Source organism: Ammodytes marinus (assembly GCF_949987685.1).
Source record: "Ammodytes marinus genome assembly, chromosome: 4".
Lineage (NCBI taxonomy): Eukaryota > Metazoa > Chordata > Actinopteri > Uranoscopiformes > Ammodytidae > Ammodytes > Ammodytes marinus.
This window is the reverse complement of record NC_137233.1, coordinates 3,134,239-3,144,692: the sequence shown is the minus strand read 5'-3', so window position 1 is coordinate 3,144,692 and position 10,454 is coordinate 3,134,239. Positions and strand designations below refer to the sequence as shown.

Genomic DNA, 10,454 nt, shown 5'->3' with positions numbered 1-10,454 from the left:
CCCCTTGCAGTAATCCATTGCTGCGGCCTCCGAGGCGCGGGGGTTGAGGAGGCACCGTGCCTGAGTGATAACGCAGGCCAGCCATCCAGATCAGTCATCTCATGGTGCTCGGCCCTGCCGGTTATCCGTCCTCCCTTTTCCAATCTCTTTGGCTTTCCACCAAGACGATTCCAGGGAGGGTTATCACTAACCTGGACACGGCCCTTTTGTTTCTTCATAGCCTTGTCGGTGCTAGTTAGCTGTGCATTAGCTCGATCTTGTCCACTGTTTAAAGTCACTGGTAGAGTGGTGTCGTTCCCACATAGTCCATTCACTTCAATGTTCATTTCTATTCGATTAATTTTTTGTTTCCAGTGCTGTAATCCTCTGTAGGAGTGTTTGATAGTCCTCGTTAGATAAGGGAGGCATCTTGCTGCTAATTAGCTTTAGCTTAGCGCCTCACTTCCAGTCACCACAGGCTTGTCCTGTTGTTAGGCCCCCCTCACGTTCTATTGAGAAGGTCGTAAAAGTGTCCAAAAATGCCTGTAGTATCTATAAAAGTAAAAATATATTTTGTGGCGAAATGTGTTTACTCAGCTGTATTTGTTTATTTATTTGTTTATTGAACAGGGACAATGTACAGCACATAAGCAGTACCAGATTTAGCTATAAGCTCATTTTCATCTGAAGTCCCTGGGCAGGAAACAGAGTATTACATCTCTGTCAAGATGGGAAACCTCACACTGAAGTATAAAAACAATAACAAACAATTTTACAACAGTAAAACACAACAACACAATACGAACAATAAAATCACAACATTTAGGACACCACAACAACAACAACATCACAACAGTAAGACACCAAGAAAACAGGACATCACAACATTAAGAAAACAATCTATGCATGATGGGTGCATGCTTGGGTTGATTTCAGCCATGACTTCATCATGCCTCTCAAGCAGACAAGCACACGAGCTACAGCTCGTGTGCTTGTCTGCTTGAGAGGCTTCTATGGCTGCTCTCAAGGTCTGCCACCTTATCTATTGTTTTTACTCACTGCCGTCTGTGACTGCATGTAGAAAGAAACCTTAGAATGAGTTACTCTCTCCTGTGTGTGAGACTATTTAACTGATAAAACACACATTGTAGAATGTTGTCATAAAGTAAATGTTCCTTACTTCTTTCACTAATCATGTGCATTTAAATGTGTAATAGTCAATAAGCTAATTATCTGAGTCAAAAGGAAACGTTTATTACAACCAAGTTGAAATGAAGGAAAACAACATTGATAATATCTCAAGATCTGCAACTTACTTAGCAATGTAAATAGTTTTAGGATATTGTCCAGAAGGAGTCCAAGGGTCAATCTCCTCTCATAATTTTAGGCACTGTATTGTATGTAAATGCTTCTCTGTATCTCATAATTTGTTCCTCAGCAACAGCTCTCTCTATAGAATCTCTGTGTCTGAGCCACTGCATAGGCAGCAGGAACAAGAAAATATAATAGATCTCAACATTACAGCTAATTTGCACAACAATTTATTTCGGCACTTTACTTTTTAACTTTTGGATTTACAAAATCAAAAACTATAGTCAACATTCAACAAAGATAATCAATTCTGACTCTGGTGGTGACATCTTGCTAGTCATATCTCACTGCTGTCTTATATTATCACTGCAAATAAGAGTGTTCAATTTCAACATCAAACAGCATATACTCTTTGAAGGGTTAGCTGTACAATAACAATTGCACATGGTGGGGATTCTTTAGCAACATTCTGAATGCTTCGCACATCAAACATGTAACATTAAAATTTGGTAAAACCAGCCATACCTAACCATACAAACTTTCATTTACTGACTCCAAAAACTGGGCAGCTTGTAGAGCTTTATGATCTGGCAATGTGAGGAACAAACCCTCAGGAGTACAATGGATAGTGGCGTTAAGTTTACAAAGCAAATCTCGGCCCATCTTACAGGACTGTTCTCTGATATTAGGAAAGAATGTTGTACCTCTGACCCTTTTAAAGGAAACGTTTGTTTTGCGTGACACTGGCTCCCTCATAGGAACACCTGAAACTCCTACAGTGGTGATATGACTGTTTCTAGGTAGGCAAACATTTTCTCTATCTTTTACAGCAAAAATCGTAGCTCCACTATTCCAGAAAGTCCAACAAGATCAAATTGTGTCATTGCATTTGAATTGATTTATTGATGATGATAGATGAATGACATGCCGGGAAACCAGGTACAGACCAGTTAAACATGACCACCTAGTGCCCTTATAGGGCTGTTTGTAAAACGTACAAAATGGCTTTGTGTATGTCCCTTGTTAGGGTTTAAAATATTTCCTTGTGATGACCCAAATGGGTGGAGGCATACGCTACATGAAAGAAGATGCTAGGACGGTTGTTAAGTGTATATTGAAAGGAGTTGGTGCCCAGGTTTGGGGTACTTCTAGGGATAAACAGTGAGTGAGGTCCAGCGTTTGTGGCTGAAGTCACTCTTAGCAAATCATCCATAGTAGGTTTTGGGAGGCAGTTGCATGTACCGATCCACCCACAGAGCTTAGGTCAGGTTTAGAAAATTAACTATTGAAATCATAGAGAAACTGACCAAACAATGATGATAACTGGGCTACAATGGCCAGTTGCATTACATATTGAGTTATACACAACTTGTGGAACACCAAGTGCTACATTAGGACTAAGTCCTCATGACGTTCTTATGGGGAGGCCCTTGTCCACAGGGACAAGCCCACATTTTACTCCTCATAACACTCCTCTGCTCTGGACTGATGGGTTTATAATGTGATTTGTTAAAATGCCTAACACATTTTTATTTGCAGGTGTCTCAAGTAATTTTTCTGTATAATGAAATCTCTGTGGAGGTCTCTCTGTCTTTGTGTTTTTTCCTTATTCTAGCTGGAGTGGAGGTGCAAAACATCTGAGAGGATGAAACTGACAAGCACAATCATGCTTTGCATCGGTGTAAGATCAACAAGCACGCACATACAGGTTGAAGGGGCACCCCCCCTAAACTGTTCTTAAAAGAACCAACAGGACGCCTAATATGGTGGTATGCATTATCCACATGAGAGAGTCTGCAAAGGTTACTTCTCCTACATATGTTAACCTACTGATAATTCTCAACTACTTTTGATTTTAGGTTGATTCCTACAATGTGTTCACATTATGGTTTCATGGGTTTGCAATGGTACAATAACATGATCGTTTAAGTAGGTTTATTAATTTCATTTTCATCTTATGGTGTGCTTCTTTTGGTCATGGAGTGTGGTATTCTCATTCCGGTTTTATGTTTTCATGATGAAATGAGTCTCAATAAAGGTAGCGTGGTCAAACTGTGTCAAATTATTTCTCTTGTCCCTGGTATGAATTTTAACATGTGAAGGTCCTTACTTATCTGATGCATTTTTGAAGGTTGATTTTCATGTTTTTGGAAGGTGATTATGTGGAGGTTATGATGTTTTGACTGCACCCTGTACGGATTGTAGAATAACATTTCTTGTTTTGTTTAACGTGCTATGTGTATAAAAACATTGATTTGATATGACTGTTTAAATTGTTGTAAGGCAATATAGCCTCAAATACCTTGTGCTCATGGTCATGTCAAGCCTGACGCTTGATGAATTACAAACGAAAACAACTCGCGGCCTGCAGTCAGTCGTTTTTTTATACTGGCTCAGGTGAAGACTCGCGTTTTTGGAAAACAAAGACACGGCATCGAACTATACAAAAAGAACTTTCATTATTTAATGTTATTCTGTTGTATTAGTTTTATTGTTTGTATTGTTGTTACGTATTAGTTTTATTGTTTGTATTGTTGTTACGTATTAGTTTTATTGTTTACCTGTAAATTATTGATTATTGAGTTATGTGTGGTTGTAATCTCTTTTCTGACAGATGTCCTGGAGCTTCTAAATTGGGGTAATCTCTAGGGGTGGGTTGTTTGTGTTGATCTCTTGATCAAAAAGGAGGGATCTGTGAGGGAATTTTGGGTCTTTAGTTGTAATATTAATGGGAAAGATTGATAGCTCATATATGTATGCCCATCTTGTGTGTCTGTCTCTCAGACTCTAGGTCAGCCTTGGAGCCTGTTAGGAGACACTTAAGTCAGCTGTATAGATAAAGTCTCATCTCCTTAGACTCCAGAATGTTATGGTTCACTGTGTTCAGCTCTGAATCAAAACATTGGTACGCTTGGTGCCCGAGCCGGGGAGGTGATAGAGATAGTGCGAGGTTAAAACACAGCTCTAAGCATGAGTTTGTCAGAATTGAAGTGCAAGTCACAAGAGTTGCAGTCCGGTTCTCCTTGGCCAAGTCTGTAATAAATATTCCTTCATAATTCATCCAAGTCTCCTGAAATATTCTTCCACCTGAGTTGACCTCCAACCTTAAACAGAACTTCCATCACAGTACCCAACCTGTTTTTTCATGGGGTCCAAATACTTTTCACAACCACACCCAGACACAAGTAGCAGGTACATGTGGAACGACTCATGAAATATTATCCAGACAAAACTGTTTAATATCAAAACCCAATCTTGTCACCATTTTGTTCCACATGTACCTGCTACTTGTGTCGGGGTGTGGTTGTTACAAGTATTTGGACCCCATGAAAAAACAGGTTGGGTACCTTTTGTAGAAACAGTTACACTCCGCTGTGCTCAATCTGAAACATTTTGAACATTTCTGCTTTTCTGCTACTTGCTAAATGGCCGTAAGCGGAGCCGTGGCTCTGTGTAAACACCCAACATTGAATATATATTGACATAAAAATCTAAAAATAAAGGTTATCTAGGTAGGTTCTTGGCTTCCAAAGACCATGGCCCCCCAAGTGGCCTGGCCCTAGAAAGCTTTCCCACTTACTACCCCTTATGGGCGGCCCTGTCTGCAGGGCGTTAGTCAGACTGTCACGCTCTCGCTCCTCAGGTATGAGCAAATCTCTGAATGTCGTGAGATCCAAATGTCAGGGGGAAGAAGTACGCAACAGATGTTATGAGATCAATCTATTCTGGGTAAGAAAAACTAAAATGTCCTAGTGTCACAACACATTTCCAGTTTTACCTGTTCAGTTGAAACTCAACCAATAACACAAACTCGTTGTTCTAGTGTGGGGGGGGGGGGAAGATTCCACACTTCACCTGTGCCCCCTGGCTGTTGTGTGATTGGTCGGACTGGTGTGACATCACAGTCCTATAGATATAAGCAGTGAACTCATGAGACAACGCCACAGAGTCTCAGTCTGACCAGCAGGTGACTTCAGACAGGTAAGCCTTCAACTATACACTCTAAGTTTTATCATTTTGAACAAATATGTATTTTATACTTTAAACCAGTTACATACAAGCTGTGAAAAATACAATTTACTCTCGCTACGAGTTGTTGACAACCTGATCATTTCTTCAGACAAGATTTTTGGTGGAAATTAAACTTTGTCTTAAAGGCGGTAGACAGTGTTTCTCTCTTTGCAGCCGGTGCAGCAGGACAGACTTATTATTTGGTGTAGTGAATGTTTACTGCTGCAGGAGTGCAGGGCTGCAGACATGATGTGCAGCTACCGAGTGGAGTTAAAGCAGTGCGCTTCGTTATGTGTTGTTTATTTTAAGATCCTTTTATTGGTGTATAAAGCTCTTAATGGTCTTAGTCCTAGTTATTTATCAGATTGGCTTTTATCATATGAACCCTCTCGTACCCTCAGGTCTTCTGGCAGTGGTCTTTTAATTATCCCAAAAGTTTCTACCAAAACTCACGGTGAGACATCCTTTTCTTTCTACGCTCCACGTCTGTGGAACACCCTGCCTGATGACATGAGGGCCGCAGACAGTGTTCATACCTTTAAGGGCAAACTCAAAACCTTCCTTTTTAGTCTTTAGGCTTTTTAATCACAGAACGTATTTGTTTTATCTTTTAGATTAAACAACCTACTGTTTTTATCTATCTCTTCTCGCCTATTTTATTTATATATGTAGTCTGCTTTTATTTTCTATATATTTTTATTTCTATTTTTTCTCTATGTATTATTTCTAATGATTGTTTTTGCGTGCATGAATATATCGGGGTGTGTCGTGGGAGCGGGGGGGGGGGTTGTTTTAAAGCTCCCATATTATACACTTTTCGGTTCTATTATACACCATATTATATGGTCTTAGTGGTCCCTAATACGTTTTTCTTTAATTGTTTGCTGAAAAAAACTTTCAGATAATTTATTGTACTATGCTGATGTTCAGCTAATCTCACAATGGCCTATTTTTTAAAAAAGAGTTGCAGGTCCCCTCGTAAATATACAATCTTTGAGCTCCCCCCGCCCCCTGTCCGGAAGCGAAGCCAGATACGCCTCGCCCTCTGTCTGTCAGGGCCGTGGACCAATAAGAAATAGGGGTGTGGGCTGCACAGTGGAAGCTTCTGGCTTTACGGTTTGTGAGGTCAGAAAAGGGGATAATTCTGACTGGAGTGTTTTTGGGGGGAGGGGTGGGGGTTTCAGAAAAGGGGAGAGTGAGAAAAGGAGAGATTGTTATTTTTTTTGATATTTTGGCAGTCTCTAGGCACACCGTGGACGCATGGATATGTTGGAACACATTTAAAAAGTGCATTTAGCATAATATGGGACCTTTAAGCACTTTGTGTTACATTTACTTGTATGAAAAGTGCTCTATAAAAAAAGTTTGATTTGATGAACTGCAATATTTACAGTGTGCGCGGCATATGATGGGTGGGGTCAGTAATACATTAGACGAAGGTTTATGAACTATTTATTGATAAACAATGAATCAATATCGTTGAATAATTTAGAAAACTAGACTAGGTTATATGGTTGGGCGGTATCCAATTTTTAAAAACCTTTAAATTGGCCTAAATTTTACTCCTGGTACTCTGTAAAACCATTGTGTGGCCTTTTTATTTGTTATTTCTTCTTTTTAATAACCTACTTCAACAGCAGCTGGAGCCTTTTTATTTTAGTTTCTCGCCTAAAACTACATTTTACAAGATCACATTGAACCCATCTTGATGAAATTACCTCTACCAAATTCTCATTTTAACCAGCAGCACTTGAACACATCACCATGTCACATGCCGTTGTTTCAACCCTTCTGTTTTTTGACAGGTTCTTTATTTGATAAATGGAGTTATGTTGTTTGTCAGCTTATTGGCAAGCACTGTAGCTTGGCTCGTAGCTGCAGGGCTAAATAGCTTAAGCTGCCCGATCAACTTTGCAGAGGAATGCAGTAGTGAGACATTGCGGTGGCATTAATGGCACTGCGCTTTAATCTGAGCGCAAGAGGCACTTTTACGCAAACTAGCAACACAACTACCTGTAGCATTGCCACATACAGTTAAGGACAGAATTGGAATTAGCCCCCCTATGAAAATTATTAAAGTGTTTTAAGTGCTGTCAAACAGAGCAATTTTTAATATAGCTTTTCCAAACATCCTACTTTTATGTTGGATGATCACATTATTTTACTTCAGGTAAAGAATGGAATAGGCCATGTGTTTAATCTACCTGGGCAGGTAGAGCCTATGTGTGGGAAACACTGAATTATATATTCAGTGACTGCATATTGCACATATTGTAAATATTGTTCATCACATTGCACATTTCAATTTAACTTAATTTCTATTCTATTTTATATTTACTGTTTTATATTGTACAAAACATTCCTTTGCACTATTTAGAATTTATCTATTAAATATTGTTTATGGTTTTTTTTTTCAGTTTCGTGTTCTTTGGTTTGTCTGATGTTGTATTTTGGGATTATATAGTGAAGAAGCAGAACTGTCCAGTTTCAGATATTTCATGAATTAAAATTAAATTTTGATTTCATTTTTAGGATATAAAAGCAGCTCATCAGCGATCCAGACGGACCGACATCAGGATTTTAAACCAGTAACTTCTGCAGATCTTTGACGATGAAGGTAAAATTGTAGCTTCACAAGTTTCTGTGTTAGCTCTGTATGCTAACGGGTCTACTTAGGTCATTTAATTATAATAAATCATAATTAATTTAATTTAAAGATACAAATGTACATTATTGGGATGCAGTGGGTGATAAACAACAATTAGACGCAGTATGCCAGTTTCAAAAGATGTGTTTTGAGATGGGACTTGAAATTGGAAAGGGCGTCAGAAGTACGGTTGTCCGGTGGGAGGGCGTTCCAAAGGTGGTTGACGTCACAGAATGAAATTAATGGTAAAGTAGGGGGACAATTAAACGTATATTCTGTTTGCTCCCTAAAAAACAATAAAACCACCAGGCCTAAATGTAAACACAGTAGAGAAGCATCAGATCTTTCTCCATCTCAACTTCTCAACTTCTGCTCTGTTCCAGCTGGTGTTAGTCCTCCTCCTCATGGCTCCAGTGTTGATCAGCTGCACCAGTCCGCCCTTCTACCCGGTCGACTGCAATGAAATCCACAGCTTAGAGCTCTCATGGGTGGAAGGGTTTCCCGAAATCACCACTTTTAGCCCCAGTGGACTGTTCACCATCTTTCCCAACAAACATGTGCTCCCAAAACCCCCATCTGCTCTAGAGGTAAACTTCAACCGTTCACCGTTAGTTTCTCAAGATGTTGTGATTGTAGCATCAACACTATTAAAGTAACGCTTACAGCATCATGTTTGAATGTACTGGTTTTTTAAGATCATTTTTGGGCATTTTCTAAAGCTTTATCGATAGTGCAGAGAGACAGAGATGAAATGTGTCAGAGAGGGGAATGACATGCAGAGAACGACCCGGGCTGGATTCTAACCCGGGTCTGCTGTGAAGAGGACTGAGACTCTATTGGGGGGCTACACCATGAGCATCCCACTTGAATTGACTGTTTTGTGATGAATGTGTTTGTTTGCAGGTGCACTGTGACATGGAGTCACTTGGAGGGGGCTGGACGGTGAGTTTGTCTGATGCAAATTAAAGGGACACTTGACAGCACATTCAAGATTCAACACATTTTTTTTTTTTAAATTTGCGTCTCCCATTTCCAATAGAAAATTATCTAAAATAATAAGAAAATAATTGGAGAGTAGAATTGAGAAGAATAAGAATCAGTGTTTAGTCGACATATTTTTCACATAGTTTATTTGGGCAAAAACTGTTCTATCATTTTATATCCTCTGCCTTGCAAATGGAAGATATGCCTATCCTAATGTTTCATGCTTTGATTTAATTGTGTTGGCCTCTGCCAGTTGCAAGTAGCCCACATTTCAATGTTACTAGTAGGTTAACAATCTCCATGCGTCGATGATATTATTCTTTATATAGCCCGCTTACCAATATTTGAATTGGATTTTTTCCGCTTTGGCCGGTAAAATGAAACATTACCGGTCACATGACCGGCACACATTTTGTCTAGCTAGCGGAAACACAATCTGCTTTTCTCTGGTTTCTTTTGCTCCGTCGGGATGTTTCTGGGCATCAACCATTTGTGCAGGTGGAGGTGTGTTGAACCCTCAACCAATTACAGCACGGGGCCGACTCTGAACTGATAAATTGATGCAAAGTATGCCTTCAATATTCAGCTTCTTTTCACGTATTTTTGTCATTGTATTAAAGTGAGTGACTCTATCCCCCAGGTGTTCCAGAGGAGGATTGACGGCACAGTGGACTTCTACAGGACCTGGGATCAATACAGGAGCGGCTTTGGGAACGCTGATGGGGAGTACTGGCTCGGTGAGAAAGAAAACCCCAGCCCCTAAACATACACACAAACCCCTTTGCCCATTTTAGTGGACCTTTATGCATGTTTTTTGTGTCTCTTTTTTGTTATCTGATGGCAATGTTAAAGAGTATTTGTGTGTGTGTGTGTGTGTGTGTGTGTGTGTGTGTGTGTGTGTGTGTGTGTGTGTGTGTGTGTGTGTGTGTGTGTGTGTGTGTGTGTGTGTGTGTTCAGGTCTGGAGAACATCCGCCAGTTGACACGTCATGGAAAGCACGAGCTGCTGGTCAACATGGAGGACTTTGAGGGGAACAAAGTGTTCGCTCGTTACTCCTCGTTCTCGGTTGGAGCGGAGCGGTATGGATACCCTCTGCGTGTGTCTCGATTCATCGATGGAGGGGCAGGTGAGCGTCTGTGTGCATATACATCAGGAGGGGGCCGCAGCACTAGTCCTAGTCAAAGTCCCACTAGTACAGTCTGTAGAGTGGCAGCATTGTAGTCGTCACAGTGTTACTATTAATGTCAAGATTAAATACGCTGCTTCATGTTGTGTTTCTGTAGGAGACGCCCTGAGTTATCACAACGGAATGAAGTTCTCCACCTTCGACAAAGACCAGGACACCTCGCCAGAAAACTGTGCCAAAGTACACCAGGGGGCGTTCTGGTACAAGGGATGTCTCTATGCAAATCCGAACGGGGTCTACCGTTGGGGGGCTGATGCTGTTGGCGGTACTGTCTCATCTGTTGGAGTGGATTGGGCGCAATGGAAGGGTCATCACTACTCCCTGAAGGCCATCAGCA

General features: G+C 40.5%; 1 protein-coding gene across 1 annotated transcript in view; it reads left to right on the top strand.

Moving 5' to 3' along the window:
- Positions 1 to 7,912: 7,912 nt before the first annotated feature.
- LOC307249219 (microfibril-associated glycoprotein 4-like) overlaps positions 7,913 to 10,454 on the top strand; it is a gene marked incomplete at both ends in the record, with an annotated part of 2,577 nt that continues 35 nt past the window's right edge. The window contains 6 exons of the mRNA XM_080025860.1: positions 7,913 to 7,918; positions 8,332 to 8,535; positions 8,852 to 8,890; positions 9,573 to 9,669; positions 9,890 to 10,057; positions 10,215 to 10,454. The exon at positions 10,215 to 10,454 is cut by the window's right edge and continues 35 nt beyond it. Of these exons, the coding sequence (XP_079881986.1) occupies positions 7,913 to 7,918; positions 8,332 to 8,535; positions 8,852 to 8,890; positions 9,573 to 9,669; positions 9,890 to 10,057; positions 10,215 to 10,454 (754 nt within the window). The remainder of the gene's footprint in view (positions 7,919 to 8,331; positions 8,536 to 8,851; positions 8,891 to 9,572; positions 9,670 to 9,889; positions 10,058 to 10,214) is intronic.